Source organism: Pseudophryne corroboree, chromosome 6, assembly GCF_028390025.1.
Source record: "Pseudophryne corroboree isolate aPseCor3 chromosome 6, aPseCor3.hap2, whole genome shotgun sequence".
In the NCBI taxonomy this organism is placed as follows: domain Eukaryota; kingdom Metazoa; phylum Chordata; class Amphibia; order Anura; family Myobatrachidae; genus Pseudophryne; species Pseudophryne corroboree.
In genome coordinates, this window is record NC_086449.1 from 80901955 (window position 1) to 80918326 (window position 16372).

Below are 16372 nucleotides of genomic sequence, written 5' to 3' on the forward strand. Positions count from 1 at the left end.
AAGCATGTCCCCCTCCACCGATTGGTTTAAAGAAGAGCGGATACATTTTTCAAAAACCCCGCCGATAAGCTAAGATAGCTGTAAGAGATCATGGATTTCCTAGTGAATACTTAGTTTGTCCTTCATAAAAAAAAAACAACTTGTGTCCAACAGCTTAGAACTAATCAGCCACCGACAGTGTGTTGTGCCATCTTCGAAACAAAGGATCATGGCGGTACCTCTAGGACAAATCTACTCACGTCTCACCCACTGCAAGAATTCATAAACATGACACATTAGTAATGGCCAGCTTGGGCATAAGCTCACTAAAATACTGGCCCGGTCCTTTCCTCTCACTATTTACGACTTGCATCATCACTCCAAATAAAGACAGCAACCACTAGCGGTGTGCCTAATGTGAGGGAACGATTAAGTACTAGGACCCGGCTTATAGTCAGAGTACAGCACTACACAGAGACGTTGGGTTACAGATCTTTCGTAGAAGAGATGGGCGGCCCTGAAAATCGCTTCGATGCGATGTATAGCCGTGATAAGTAGCAATTCATGTATACTTACCCTTCCGTCGATGCGCTGCGGTGTCTGGGGCTCCCGCGGTGACGTCTTCTCCGGCGGTCTCTCCCTGCGATGCGCGGAGTCCAGCGACGATCCCTTTGCGCATGCGCAGCTCAGTGACCTCCCGGCAGGCCGCAGTGGTTGCTGGGAGGTCGGTGGGGCGGAGCCAGCACGAGGTGCCGAGCAGCGATCAGGGAAGCATTGAGCTTCCCTGATGTCTCCGCACCGCAGTTCAGGTTACGCCGTCCTCAGATGGCGAACCTGAACTCCATGGAGAAGCAGAAAGCAGAGCTTTCCGCACCTTCATGAATCGTACTCACCATACAAAGGTATGGTGATGCGATTCAGGCACAGAGCGGGGGTACTGCTGGAGAAGTCAGAGACTTCTCCACGGTAACCAGCTCTGTGAATTGCGGTAAGCAGAGAAAAGCCCTGTTTACCGCAAAACAGGGCTTTTCTCTTCTTCGTGAATAGACCCCTTTGTAACATTGGAATAAGATACAATAATTCTCTAGTTCTGCAGCAGCTACACGGGCAGTCACTGCTCTATGGATTGCTTTATGTAAGCACTAATGCGGACATCTGTAATATGATGACTATATGACCCCGCTTTAGTTTGGAAGTGAATTTATAGTTCATGGAAGCGGAGATACAATAAGGCAGATTTGCAAGTAGCACATATAATACCCAGGATAGTTTCAGCCCGATTAGAGAGGAGGTGGGTGGCTCTTAGAAGAGCCTTTGTGTTGATGTGGGTCAGAGAAGGGGGAGATTACTTGGCGCTGGTGTACTTGGTAACAGCCTTGGTGCCCTCGGACACGGCGTGCTTGGCCAGCTCTCCCGGCAGCAGCAGGCGTACGGCGGTCTGGATCTCCCGGGAGGTGATGGTCGAGCGCTTGTTGTAATGAGCCAGGCGAGAAGCTTCCCCAGCAATGCGCTCAAAGATGTCATTGACAAAGGAGTTCATGATGCCCATAGCCTTGGAGGAGATGCCGGTGTCAGGGTGCACCTGCTTCAGCACCTTGTAGACGTAAATGGCGTAACTCTCCTTCCTGCTCTTCCTACGCTTCTTCCCATCCTTCTTCTGGGTCTTGGTCACCGCTTTCTTAGAGCCTTTCTTAGGCGCCGGAGCAGACTTTGCTGGATCAGGCATTCTTTAGAATCTCTTCGATACAATGTAGAAAATCTGTGCGGTCATCTCCCACATCTGTTTTATTTATAGGCAGCTTATGCAAACGAGGCATCACCAATGCAAGCTACACTATTGGGTAGAAGTGTCATGTGACACTGGTAGGCATCGTAACCCCACTCTTCTTTTTGCGGATTGGTCTGTGGATGAAGTTGAGCTGCATTGGTTAGCTTGTAAGCAGACCAATCACAGAGCAAGCAGCATGTCGCTTCTGAGTATATATGTAAGAGGAGGGCGGTGTTTTAGAGACATTTCTCTCAGTGTTTCTGTTATAAGACTGTCTCTTTTATCTTGTTGAACCTCGCAAGCATGTCTGGAAGAGGGAAACAAGGCGCCGCTGAGGCCTTGGCATCCTGGGTGGTGAGAAACGTGGTTCCGGTATCCATCATTACTGCAGAGCCAACTAGAGACTTGTTGGAGGTACTGTGTCCCCGGTACCAAATACCATCTAGGTTCCATTTCTCTAGGCAGGCGATACCGAAAATGTACACAGACCTCAGAAAAAGAGTCACCAGTGTCCTAAAAAATGCAGCTGTACCCAATGTCCACTTAACCACGGACATGTGGACAAGTGGAGCAGGGCAGGGTCAGGACTATATGACTGTGACAGCCCACTGGGTAGATGTATGGACTCCCGCCGCAAGAACAGCAGCGGCGGCACAAGTAGCAGCATCTCGCAAACGCCAACTCTTTCCTAGGCAGGCTACGCTTTGTATCACCGCTTTCCAGAATACGCACACAGCTAAAAACCTCTTATGGCAACTGAGGAAGATCATCGCAGAATGGCTTACCCCAATTTTACTCTCCTGTGGATTTGTGGCATCGGACAACGCCAGCAATATTGTGTGTGCATTAAATATGGGCAAATTCCAGCACGTCCCATGTTTTGCACATACCTTGAATTTGGTGGTGCAGAATTATTTAAAAACCGAGAGGGGCGTGCAAGAGATGCTGTCGGTGGCCAGAAGAATTGCGGGACACTTTCGGAGTACAGGCACCACGTACAGAAGACTGGAGCAACACCAAAAACGCCTGAACCTGCCCTGCCATCATCTGAAGCAAGAAGTGGTAACGAGGTGGAATTCAACCCTCTATATGCTTCAGAGGTTGGAGGAGCAGCAAAAGGCAATTCAAGCCTATACAACTGAGCACGATATAGGAGGTGGAATGCACCTGTCTCAAGCGCAGTGGAAAATGATTTCAACGTTGTGCAAGGTTCTGCAACCTTTTGAACTTGCCACACGTGAAGTCAGTTCAGACACTGCCAGCCTGAGTCAGGTCATTCCCCTCATCAGGCTTTTGCAGAAGAAGCTGGAGACATTGAAGGAGGAGCTAACACAGAGCGATTCCGCTAGGCATGTGGGACTTGTGGATGGAGCCCTTAATTCGCTTAACAAGGATTCACGGGTGGTCAATCTGTTGAAATTAGAGCACTACATTTTGGCCACCGTGCTCGATCCTAGATTTAAAACCTACCTTGGATCTCTCTTTCCGGCAGACACAAGTCTGCAGGGGTTCAAAGAACTGCTGGTGAGAAAATTGTCAAGTCAAGCGGAACGCGACCTGTCAACATCTCCTCCTTCACATTCTCCCGCAACTGGGGGTGTGAGGAAAAGGCTCAGAATTCCGAGCCCACCCGCTGGCCGTGATGCAGGGCAGTTTGGAGCGACTGCTGATGCTGACATCTGGTCCGGACTGAAGGACCTGACAACGATTACGGACATGTCGTCTACTGTCACTGCATATGATTCTCTCCCCATTGAAAGAATGGTGGAGGATTATATGAGTGACCGCATCCAAGAAGGCACGTCAGACAGTCCGTACGTATACTGGCAGGAAAAAGAGGCAATTTGGAGGCCCTTGCACAAACTGGCTTTATTCTACCTAAGTTGCCCTCCCATAAGTGTGTACTCCGAAAGAGTGTTTAGTGCCGCCGCTCACCTTGTCAGCAATCGGCGTACGAGGTTACTTCCAGAAAATGTGGAGAAGATGATGTTCATTAAAATAAATTATAATCAATTCCTCCATGGAGACATTCACCAGCAGCAATTGCCTCCACAAAGTACACAGGGAGATGTGATGGTGGATTCCAGTGGGGACGAATTGATAATCTGTGAGGAGGGGGATGTACACGGTGATGAATCGGAGGATGATGATGAGGTGGACATCTTGCCTCTGTAGAGCCAGTTTGTGCAAGGAGAGATTAATTGCTTCTTTTTTGGTGGGGGTCCAAACCAACCCGTCATTTCAGTCACAGTCTTGTGGCAGACCCTGTCACTGAAATGATGGGTTGGTTAAAGTGTGCATGTCCTGTTTATACAACATAAGGGTGGGTGGGAGGGCCCAAGGACAATTCCATCTTGCACCTCTTTTTTCTTTCATTTTTCTTTGCGTCATGTGCTGTTTGGGGAGTGTTTTTTGGAAGGGCCAGCCTGCGTGACACTGCAGTGCCACTCCTAGATGGGCCAGGTGTTTGTGTCGGCCACTAGGGTCGCTTAGCTTACTCACACAGCTACCTCATTGCGCCTCTTTTTTCCTTTGCATCATGTGCTGTTTGGGGAGTGTTTTTTGGAAGGGCCAGCCTGCGTGACACTGCAGTGCCACTCCTAGATGGGCCAGGTGTTTGTGTCGGCCACTAGGGTCGCTGAGCTTACTCACACAGCTACCTCATTGCGCCTCTTTTTTTCTTTGCATCATGTGCTGTTTGGGGAGTGTTTTTTGGAAGGGCCATCCTGCCTGACACTGCAGTGCCACTCCTAGATGGGCCAGGTGTTTGTGTCGGCCACTAGGGTCGCTGAGCTTAGTCGGATTCCCTGACTGAAAATATTGATACCCTGGACAGGGACAATATATTATTGACTATAGAGCATTTAAAGGATGCATTTCTATATATGCGAGATGCACAGAGGGATATTTGCACTCTGGCATCAAGAGTAAGTGCGCTGTCCATTTCTGCCAGACGAGGGTTATGGACGCGACAGTGGTCAGGTGATGCGGATTCCAAACGGCATATGGAAGTATTGCCGTATAAAGGGGAGGAGTTATTTGGGGTCGGTCTATCGGACCTGGTGGCCACGGCAACGGCTGGGAAATCCACCTTTTTACCCCAGGTCACCTCTCAGCAGAAAAAGATACCGTCTTTTCAGGCTCAGTCCTTTCGTCCCCATAAGGGCAAGCGGGAAAAAGGCCACTCATATCTGCCCCGGGGCAGAGGAAGGGGAAAAAGACTGCAGCAGACAGCCTCTACCCACGAACAGAAGCCCTCCCCCGCTTCTGCCAAGTCCTCAGCATGACGCTGGGGCCTTACAAGCGGACTCAGGCACGGTGGGGGCCCGTCTCAAGAATTTCAGTGCGCAGTGGGCTCACTCGCAAGTGGACTCCTGGATCCTGCAGGTAGTATCTCAGGGGTACAAATTGGAATTCGAGACGTCTCCCCCTCGCCGGTTCCTGAAGTCTGCTTTACCAACGTCTCCCCCCGACAGGGAGGCGGTATTGGAAGCCATTCACAAGCTGTATTCCCAGCAGGTGATAATCAAGGTACCCCTCCTACAACAGGGAAAGGGGTATTATTCCACGCTGTTTGTGGTACCGAAGCCGGACGGCTCGGTGAGACCCATTTTAAATCTGAAATCCTTGAACACTTACATAAAAAGGTTCAAGTTCAAGATGGAGTCACTCAGAGCAGTGATAGCGAACCTGGAAGAAGGGGACTATATGGTGTCTCTGGACATCAAGAATGCTTACCTCCATGTCCCAATTTGCCCTTCTCACCAAGGGTACCTCAGGTTTGTGGTACAGAACTGTCACTATCAGTTTCAGACGCTGCCATTTGGATTGTCCACGGCACCCCGGGTCTTTACCAAGGTAATGGCCGAAATGATGATTCTTCTTCGAAGAAAAGGCGTCTTAATTATCCCTTACTTGGACGATCTCCTGATAAGGGCAAGGTCCAGAGAACAGTTAGAGGTCGGAGTAGCACTATCTCAAGTTGTACTACGACAGCACGGGTGGATTCTAAATATTCCAAAATCGCAGCTGATTCCGACGACACGTCTGCTGTTCCTAGGGATGATTCTGGACACAGTCCAGAAAAAGGTGTTTCTCCCGGAGGAGAAAGCCAGGGAGTTATCCGACCTAGTCAGGAACCTCCTAAGACTAGACCAAGTGTCAGTGCATCAATGCACAAGGGTCCTGGGAAAGATGGTGGCTTCTTACGAAGCGATTCCATTCGGCAGATTCCACGCAATAACTTTTCAGTGGGATCTGCTGGACAAATGGTCCGGATCGCATCTTCAAATGCATCAGCGGATAACCCTGTCTCCAAGGACAAGGGTGTCTCTCCTGTGGTGGTTACAGAGTGCTCATCTCCTAGAGGGCCGCAGATTCGGCATTCAGGATTGGGTCCTGGTGACCACGGATGCCAGCCTGAGAGGCTGGGGCGCAGTCACACAGGGAAAAAATTTCCAGGGCTTGTGGTCAAGCATGGAAACGTCACTTCACATAAATATCCTGGAACTAAGGGCCATTTACAATGCCCTAAGTCAGGCAAGGCCTCTGCTTCAGGGTCAGCCGGTGTTGATCCAGTCAGACAACATCACGGCAGTCGCCCACGTAAACAGACAGGGCGGCACAAGAAGCAGGAGGGCAATGACGGAAGTTGCAAGGATTCTTCGCTGGGCGGAAAATCATGTGATAGCACTGTCAGCAGTGTTCATTCCGGGAGAGGACAACTGGGAAGCAGACTTCCTCAGCAGACACGATCTTCACCCGGGGGAGTGGGGACTTCACCCAGAAGTCTTCCACATGATTGTGAACCGTTGGGAAAAACCAAAGGTGGACATGATGGCGTCCCGCCTCAACAAAAAACTGGACAGATATTGCGCCAGGTCAAGGGACCCTCAGGCAATAGCTGTGGACTCTCTGGTAACACCGTGGGTGTACCAGTCAGTATATGTGTTCCCTCCTCTGCCTCTCGTACCCAAGGTACTGAGAATCATAAGAAGGAGAGGTGTAAAGACTATACTCGTGGCTCCGGATTGGCCAAGAAGGACTTGGTACCCGGAAATTCAAGAGATGCTCACGGAAAACCCGTGGCCTCTACCTCTAAGAAAGGACCTGCTCCAGCAGGGACCATGTCTGTTCCAAGACTTACCGCTGCTGCGTTTGACGGCATGGCGGTTGAACGCCGGATCCTGAAGGAAAAAGGCATTCCGGATGAAGTTATCCCTACCCTGATCAAAGCCAGGAAGGATGTAACTGTGCAACATTATCACCGTATTTGGCGTAAATATGTTGCGTGGTGTGAGGCCAGGAAGGCCCCTACAGAGGAATTTCAACTGGGTCGATTCCTGCATTTCCTGCAAATAGGACTGTCTATGGGCCTCAAATTAGGGTCCATTAAGGTTCAAATTTCGGCCCTGTCAATATTCTTCCAAAAAGAACTAGCTTCAGTTCCTGAAGTTCAGACGTTTGTCAAGGGTGTACTGCATATACAGCCTCCTTTTGTGCCATGGCACCTTGGGATCTCAATGTAGTTTTGGGATTCCTAAAATCACATTGGTTTGAACCACTCACCACTGTGGACTTAAAATATCTCACATGGAAAGTGGTAATGCTGTTAGCCCTGGCTTCAGCCAGGCGTGTATCAGAATTGGCGGCTTTATCCTATAAAAGCCCTTACCTAATTTTTCATACGGACAGGGCAGAATTGAGGACTCGTCCTCAATTTCTCCCTAAGGTGGTTTCAGCATTTCATTTAAACCAGCCTATTGTGGTGCCTGCGGCTACTAGGGACTTGGAGGATTCCAAGTTGCTGGACGTAGTCAGGGCCCTGAAAATATATGTTTCCAGGACGGCTGGAGTCAGAAAATCTGACTCGCTGTTTATCCTGTATGCACCCAACAAGCTGGGTGCCCCTGCTTCTAAGCAGACGATTGCTCGTTGGATTTGTAGTACAATTCAGCTTGCACATTCTGTGGCAGGCCTGCCACAGCCAAAATCTGTAAAAGCCCATTCCACACGGAAAGTGGGCTCATCTTGGGCGGCTGCCCGAGGGGTCTCGGCTTTACAACTTTGCCGAGCAGCTACTTGGTCAGGGGCAAATACGTTTGCAAAATTCTACAAATTTGATACCCTGGCTGAGGAGGACCTGGAGTTCTCTCATTCGGTGCTGCAGAGTCATTCGCACTCTCCCGCCCGTTTGGGAGCTTTGGTATAATCCCCATGGTCCTTTCGGAGTCCCCAGCATCCACTAGGACGTTAGAGAAAATAAGAATTTACTTACCGATAATTCTATTTCTCATAGTCCGTAGTGGATGCTGGGCGCCCATCCCAAGTGCGGATTGTCTGCAATACTTGTACATAGTTATTGTTACAAAAATCGGGTTATTATTGTTGTGAGCCATCTTTTCAGAGGCTCCTCTGTTATCATGCTGTTAACTGGGTTCAAATCACAAGTTGTACGGTGTGATTGGTGTGGCTGGTATGAGTCTTACCCGGGATTCAAAATCCTTCCTTATTGTGTACGCTCGTCCGGGCACAGTATCCTAACTGAGGCTTGGAGGGGGGTCATAGGGGGAGGAGCCAGTGCACACCAGGTAGTCCTAAAGCTTTTACTTTTGTGCCCAGCCTCCTGCGGAGCCGCTATTCCCCATGGTCCTTTCGGAGTCCCCAGCATCCACTACGGACTATGAGAAATAAAATTATCGGTAAGTTAATTCTTATTTTCCTGTGTCGGAATCTCTTAATCAGATGTTAGTAGAAACACGACAGACTCCAGATAAATGGTTTTCTATACCTCGCAGATTTAAGTCTAGTTACCCGTTTCCAGACTCTGTGACCTGTACATGGGAGAATCCACCAATAGTTGATTCGTCAGTGTCGAAGCTTACAAAGAAATTAACCATACCAGTGCCAGCGGCTACTACGCTTAAAGACCCTTCAGACCGCAAAATAGAAAATATGCTAAAGTCCATGTATGTAGCAGCAGGAGTGCTGCTGATACCTGGCTTGGTTGGTATCTGGGTCACTAAGGCGCTCATAGTATGGATAACAGAACTTAAGTCTGCCTTACATGACGAACACCTTATACTTCTTGCTGATCAAATGTGTGAGGCTGCAGAGTATCTCTGTACAGCTTCTACTGATGTCTGTCAGCTCACTTCTCGTATTTCATCGTCGCTAGTTACAGCACGACGAGCACTCTGGCTGCGTGCTTGGCAAGCGGAGGCAGAGGTCAAACGCGGTATAGAGGCGTTACGATGGCAAGAAGTTGTTTGGTCCTGAATTGGGCACATGGATTGCTGAGGCTACGTGAGGAAAGTCGGTTTTCTTACCATTGCCTCCACCGGTACCAAGAAGGAGGTGCTCTGGACCTTCGTTCAAATCTTTTAGACCTCAGTCCTTTCGAGGACGTGGCAGAGGAACAGCCACGCCTGGTAGACGTGGTCGTGGACGTGGTTTTCAACAAACCAACACAAGTCGTCAGGACGCTAAGGTTACCGACAAGCCAGTGGCATGACGGGCTACCAGCCCATCTCGGTTCTCCGATTGTGGGAGCACGCCTTCAGACGTTCCAGTTGGCGTGGTTCCAGACATCCGCGGATGGGTGGATCCGCAATTTAGTGTTAAAAGGTTACAAAATAGAGTTCGACTGTCTTCCGCCACTGCGGTTTTTCAAGACAGGATTGCCTCTGTCGGACGACAAGAGGGCAGTTCTGCAAATTGCCATTCAGTCCCTACTGGATTCAGCAGTTTTGATTCCAGTCCCTGTACATCAACAAGGTCAGGGTTATTATTCCAGTCTGTTTGTGGTACCGAAGCCGGATGGCTCAGTCAGACCAATATTGAACTTAAAGGGTCTCAATCGGTACGTAACTTACTACAGATTCAAGATGGAATCTCTGCGTTCCGTGATTGCGGGTTTAGAGCCAAAGGAATTCATTATTGCGCTAGATCTCAAGGATGCGTACTTACACATTCCGATTTGGCAGCCTCATCAGAGATTCTTGCGGTTTGCAATACGCCAGAACCATTACCAGTTTCAGGCTCTACCGTTTGGCCAATCGTCCGCGCCTCGGGTGTTCACCAAAGTGATGTCTGTGATGATAGCTCATCTCAGATCCCTGGGAGTGACAATAGTTCCGTATTTAGACGATCTGCTCATCAAAGCCCCGTCTCAACACATACTTCTCCAACATGCACTACTAACGTACAATGTACTGGTTCACCACGGTTGGATTGTCAACTTCAAGAAATCACATCTAATTCCGTCTCAACGCCTTCAATTCCTAGGTATGATTTTCGATACGGTCAATCAAAGAATTTACCTACCACAACAGAAAGTACAGATTCTACGACATCTGGTACAATTAGTGCTCAAGCCACGCGCAGTGTCGGTACATTTGTGCATTCGCCTCTTAGGCACAATGGTGGCAGCTTTCGAAGCGATTCAGTTCGGAAGATTTCACTCGCGTCCATTTCAACTGGATGTGCTCGCACAGTGGTCGGGCTCGCATCTGCAGATTCACCACAGGGTGAGGTTGTCGCCAAGGGCAAGGGTGTCTGCTCTGGTGGCTCAAGGAACACAATCTAACCGCAGGGAGACTGTTCGGCGGCTGGAATTGGATAATTCTAACGACGGACGCCAGTCTCAGAGGTTGGGGAGCTGTAGTTCAAAATTGTCAGCTCCAGGGTCTCTGGGCGGATCATGAAAGATTGTTGTCTATAAATGTCCTGGAACTCCGCGCAATTTACAATGCGCTACGACAAGCAGTGCACATGCTTCGGTCTCTCACTGTCCAGGTGCAGTCAGACAACGCGACGGCGGTCGCATACATAAACAAACAAGGAGGAACGAGAAGCCGCATGGCAATGCAGGAAGTAGCTCGAATCCTCAATTGGGTGGAATACCACCAGGTGATATTGTCGGGAGTGGACAACTGGGAAGCGGATTATCTCAGTCGTCGGGATTTTCATCCAGGAGAATGGGCATTAAATCCAGAAGTGTTTCACATGTTGGTTCAGCGGCGGGGTTATCCTCAGGTTGACCTGATGGCGTCTCGACACAATCACCAGACGCTCCAGTATGTGTCCAGAACGAGAGATCCAAAGGCAGTGGCGGTGGATGCTCTCACCGTTGCGTGGCCGTACAGCCTCGTGTATCTGTTTCCACCGTTTCCGTTGCTCCCTCTATGCTAAAACGGATCAAAAGAGAGACTGTCACAGTCATACTAGTGGCGCCTCATTGGCCTCGGAGAGCTTGGTTCTCGGATCTCCGCGGACTACTTGCAGACGAACCTTGGCCGCTCCCTCTGCGTCCGGATTTGTTACTACAGGGTCCGTTCCTTTACTCCGATTTAGCGCGGCTGCGTTTGACGGGGTGGCTGTTGAGACCGCCCTCTTAAGAAGAGAGGGCATTCCAGAATCGGTTACACCAACCATGTTACGAGCTAGGAAGCCAGTTACGGCAGCTCATTATTACAGAATTTGGCGTGCCTATATAGGTTGGTGTGAAACTCGTAAGTTGCCGACATCATCTTTCAAGTTATCCCGTCTTCTGTTATTTCTACAGACGGGGTTAGATGGAGGACTGCGTTTATCTACACTAAAGGTGCAGGTATCTGCGTTGTCAATTTATTTTCAAAGACGATTGGCTCTGTTGCCGTCGGTACACACTTTTCTGCAGGGTGTCCTCAGAGTACAGCCTCCATTCATTCCACCTACAGCGCCATGGGACTTGAATCTGGTTTTAGACTTCTTACAGTCTTCATATTTTGAACCCTTACAGCAAGTGGATATAAAGTTTCTCACTTGGAAAACAATTTTTCTTCTAGCCTTAGCTTCGGCAAGGCGTGTTTCAGATTTTGGTGCCTTGTCATGCAAGCCACCGTATTTGGTGTTTCATGATGACAGAGCGGAACTTCGGACGAATCCCGCTTTCTTACCAAAGGTAGTGTCATCTTTTCACATCAATCAACCAATAGTAGTTCCTGTGTTGACAGCACATTCTGGAACTCTGGATGTGGTACGCGCATTACGCGTTTATGTATCCCGAACGTCTTCAGTTCGTAAAACGGATACGTTGTTTGTACTCTATGATGCTGCCAAGATGGGTTGGCCAGCGTCTAAACAAACCTTATCCAGATGGATAAAACTGACCATACATCAGGCTTACCTTCATGCTAGGTTACAGCCGCCTACATCAGTAACAGCTCATTCCACACGTTCTGTGGGAACTTCATGGGCAGCTGGTCGGGGAGCTTCTACGAGGCAGCTTTGCCGTGCGGCTACATGGTCTTCAGTGCACACGTTTGTGCGCTTTTACAAGTTTGATACGTTTGCGGCATCAGCATCTAGCTTTGGCCGCCTAGTGTTACAGGTGCCAAACAGCTCTCCCACCCACGGGGGAAGCTTTGGTACGTCCCAAGAGTACTCCAGTGACCCCTAGTGGATGAAAAAGAAAATAGGATTTTGGTACTTACCAGGTAAATCCTTTTCTTTGAATCCATAGGGGGCACTGGACGCCCACCCAGAGCAGTTTTACCTGGTTTGTGGTAAGTTCTGAGGATCTTATGGTAACACACTCTCACCGACTGGTTCAAATTATCAAGTGCTGGTTATGGTGTCAACTGTTTAGTTGTCAGTAACGTTATGTGTCAACTCCGTTGTTGTCCGTTATGTTATATGTAATACTCCATTGTCAACCTCTCTATAGTTCCTGTTCGGCTCAGTAAAAAACACTGAGGTACTCGGGGATATGGAGGGGTGGAGTGTGCTAAATTTAAATATTCAGTGCTGTTTCCTACAGAAGCCGTCCATATCCCAAGAGTACTCCAGTGCCCCCTATGGATTCAAAGAAAAGGATTTACCTGGTAAGTACCAAAATCCTATTTTCTAGCATTTTATTAGCACTTGATAAATGGTAGCCAGAAGTTAAAAGATTGCTACAAAAGTATCAAACACTCAGCTCCAGTCATTTTTCAAAAACAGCCTACAAAATGTCAGAAGCTGATTGGTTGGTACTTTATTTCTCAATCTCCCCCAAAAGATTCTTCAAACTGTTGATCAAAAAAAAATTATTTTGTGTATGAATTGATCAATCTCGATTTTTCACATAACTCTAAATTTCCATCAATATATTGTGCGGTCAGTTTAATGTTGTGTTGTTTCATTTTAGGTATTAGACCGGATCAAAGCTTCCTTCATCCCTATTCCGGAAAGGAACTTTGTGAAACATCACCTGCGCAACAACCCAGACCTATACGGTAAGTGTGCTCGTCTCCCAGCTTGTGGAGCCTTCCTTCTCCATTAGTACACTCACGTTCCATTCTTATACAGGGCCATTCTGGATATGTGCCACGCTGGTGATCACGGTCACTGTTGTCGGGAACCTAGCAACATTTATTCAGATGTATGACCGTCCCGGTTATAACTACAGCCCTCAATTCCACAAGGGTGAGTCTAGCTCAAATAGATCTCTCACCCACACACAATTCCAGGAGTCCGTTTTGTAAGCTGGAATACAGTGCAGCATCATACGTTGCTAAGAACCATTTCCCAGCCTAACATTCATGAGGCCCTGTTCCTAATGCATTAACTGTCTGCTTTCCTCTGCACGGCAAATGCTTTCCCACAGTCTGTTCTCTTAACTCATTCGAGTTAATCTCCTTGTTTGCACTGCGTTGTGAAACTAGGGGGTACGTTTACGAAAGCTTCTGAAATAGCAACCAATCAGATTGCCTGTCATTTTCTAGAATGCAATAGTGAAATGATGTGGAGAATCTGATTGGTTGCTATGGGCAACACCAGTACTTGTCTGTTTTTAAGAAGCTTTAGGTCTGTACTTCTATTGACCAGTGCAAGCTTCTTGTTGCTCTTGAAATAGCAATGCCTTGCACTTGTACATCTATTTGCATCAGTGGAAATGTAGGTGCACTTGCATAAATCGAAGTGTACCTCATGTGTTGCGATCACGATTTGCACTTATCCATGGCCGCTTGCTATGTTACGCTGATGTCATTGGCGACCTTTTTTTCTGCTCTTACAGTAACGGTTGCAGGGCCACCCATCTTTTCTGTAAGGGAGCTGCGGTAACATCTCTGTATATCCTCCCCCCTGTATCGTTGCACTGTGAACTCTCTCAGAGCATACGCCGGGCCCTAATATTTCTTACTCACATTAAGCTAGTGGTGGATCAATTTCTTGGATTGATGCAAGTAGTAAATCCAATGGTTGCACAATCATTTGCCGTATCCGTTTAGGAGAATCCATTGTTACACTGCCGGCACCGCGGTCAAAGCACAGTGCCATGGCTGTTTGACTTAAATCGTGGGAGCACAAGACCACATGTGTTTACTGAGAGACCCAACTAAAGGACTACTATTAGCACTACACGCGGTAATGGATGATTACATTGCAGGGCATTGCTATGCTACTGCAGTGATATGGCGGTTCAGCAGAACCCCAATACTGAGCTACATATGTGCCTGTGCAATCATATATCAGCGCCAAACAATCTTGCAATTTTAGATCTGCAATGAAGTAATATCAAACAGTCTGCAATACATCTACCTACTGTACTCATTATAAAGCTGACATGCATAAAAAAAAAAAAAAAATTGGAACCCCTTAAAAAAAAATAACCCAATCTAGCAGCGTCTGATCGTAGGAATAATAGCTGTGCTGCTGGCATGAATGATGTCTCTACAGGTGACGTCGTGCGCCTACAGCTCTGCCTGGACAGGGTGGGTGGCTCTGAAAAGAGCCTTTGGGGGGGATAACAAGGAAGCGAGGCTGCGGCGGCTCTTTTATCACTTCTTGGCCGCAGCTTTCTTGGGCTTAGCTGCCTTCTTGGCCGGGCTTTTGGCGGCTTTGGGCTTCGCTGCCTTCTTGGCCGGACTCTTGGCGGCTTTGGGCTTCGCTGCCTTCTTGGCGGGACTCTTGGCCACCTTCTTAGACTTCACGGCTTTAGGCTTCTTTGGGCTTTTGGCAGCAGCCGCTTTAGCGGGTTTCTTCACCTTCTTGGGGCTCTTGGCTGCACTCGGAGCTTTCTTGGGCTTCTTCGGGGATTTGGCCACTTTCTTTGCCGCTGGTTTCTTGGGCTTCAGAGATTTCTGGGCGGCCTTCTTGCTCTCCAGCTGCTTCTTATTGAGCTTGAAGGAGCCGGAAGCGCCGGTGCCTTTCACATGGGTGAGAGTTCCTTTGGTCACTAATCCTTTCACCCCCACTTTAATGCGGCTGTTGTTCCTCTCCACATCGTAGCCTCCGGCAGCCAGAGCCTTCTTCAGGGCGGCAAGAGAAACTCCACTGCGCTCCTTGGAGGCGGCCACTGCCTTTAGGATCAGCTCGGAGACGCTGGGCCCGGAAGACTTGCCGCTTTTCTTGGCTCCCCCTGCAGCTTTCTTCGGCTGCCTCTTCTTTTTGGCTGCGCCCTCTGACGGCGGGACATCGGCGACAGCTGGTGCAGTTTCTGCCATGTTAGCGCAACGTCACTTTTTTCCACCAACAAATAGTAATACTACACAAGCCGCTGTCTGACGTCTTTTATATACGGTGCCTGCTGTGCTGTAATTGGCTGCTGAGCCTGGCGCGTTCTGTGCTCCCATTGGCGGAATAAGCAGCCCTTGTAAACCCTTCCCTGTCTGAGTATAAGGGGAAATCTGCCCTCACATTGTGTTTCCCTAGCGCAGAAAAAGAGTATTTTATTGGGCATGAGAAAAGCAGCGTGCCGCCTCTCTGCACCACAGCAGTACTCCAAGGTCTCCCCTAAGCCTATATGGCCATTGCCAGCCTAGGCGCTGCAAAGAGACCCAGGAATAGCCCCTGTCAGCCAGGCACGGATAGAGACGGGGGCGATGGGGGCGGTCGCCCCCCCTAGCAAACTCCGTCCGACAGGCAGACAAACTGTCTGTGAAGTCCTGCTCCCTCCTCCCTTCCTCACTCAGCTGGCTGTCAGCTATTGTCAGTGGCGCCGAGCCGAGCTCCCAGACGCAGCATCTCACAGCAGGTGCCCTTCCTCCCCACTCACCCCTTTGGCCTGGACGGCAGTAAATCAACATATTTTGTTGATTGAGACTGCTTTCTTGTGGCATCTAAACAGTGCTGATAAGATGAGGTCAGGAAGTGGCTGTGTGCTGGGGGCGTGGCTACAGTTACATGACAGGCCTGTGGGCTAATAGAAACAGTATAGTGTTGGGAGGGTAGAACCTGTTCTGTGTACACTGTACACAGGAAGAGGAAGCATAATGGAACTGTGCGTTCCATTTCTTTCTGTCCTGTGTTCCACTTTACTTTGCTGCACAGAGTGAGAGCACACTGCATTCCTGCACCCAGAGACCAGCCAGAGGGACTATCCTGCCAGTCTGCCACAGGGACCATCCTGCCAGTCAGTCACAGGGACCAGCCTGTTGCAGAGGGGCCATACAACCGGTAAGAGATCTTATTGTTAAATTCCCTAGGCAGGGTATTACAGGTTTAGTCTCCCATATGTACAATATGATAAAGGGTGTCTGTAATACTGTAGGTGCCCTTATACAGTAGGTTTTAAAACATACCTTGTATTTCATAATGTTAAAAATGACATATCACGTCCTATATTAAAACTATAGAGACGAGCGTAAAAGTACAGAAAGT

At 48.8% G+C, this 16372-nt stretch overlaps 2 protein-coding genes and 1 long non-coding RNA gene across 3 annotated transcripts; 1 reads left to right on the top strand and 2 right to left on the bottom strand.

Annotated features, from left to right (window-relative positions):
- Window positions 1–1279: 1279 nt before the first annotated feature.
- Window positions 1280–1724, bottom strand: LOC134936315 (histone H2B 1.1-like). Its single transcript, XM_063931327.1, has one exon. It carries the CDS (start codon window positions 1703–1705, stop codon window positions 1325–1327), a length of 381 nt encoding a protein of 126 aa, XP_063787397.1. The 5' UTR covers window positions 1706–1724; the 3' UTR covers window positions 1280–1324.
- Window positions 1725–12917: 11193 nt separating this feature from the next.
- LOC134936331 (uncharacterized) lies at window positions 12918–13799 on the top strand. Its single transcript, XR_010180486.1, has 3 exons — window positions 12918–13005; window positions 13079–13195; window positions 13788–13799. It is a non-coding gene; the product is annotated as an uncharacterized LOC134936331 (long non-coding RNA).
- A 670-nt stretch (window positions 13800–14469) lies between these two features.
- On the bottom strand, window positions 14470–15536 carry LOC134936288 (histone H1B-like). The gene has a single exon (XM_063931303.1). The coding sequence runs from the start codon at window positions 15214–15216 to the stop codon at window positions 14551–14553; it is 666 nt and encodes a 221-aa protein (XP_063787373.1). The 5' UTR covers window positions 15217–15536; the 3' UTR covers window positions 14470–14550.
- Window positions 15537–16372: the final 836 nt, after the last annotated feature.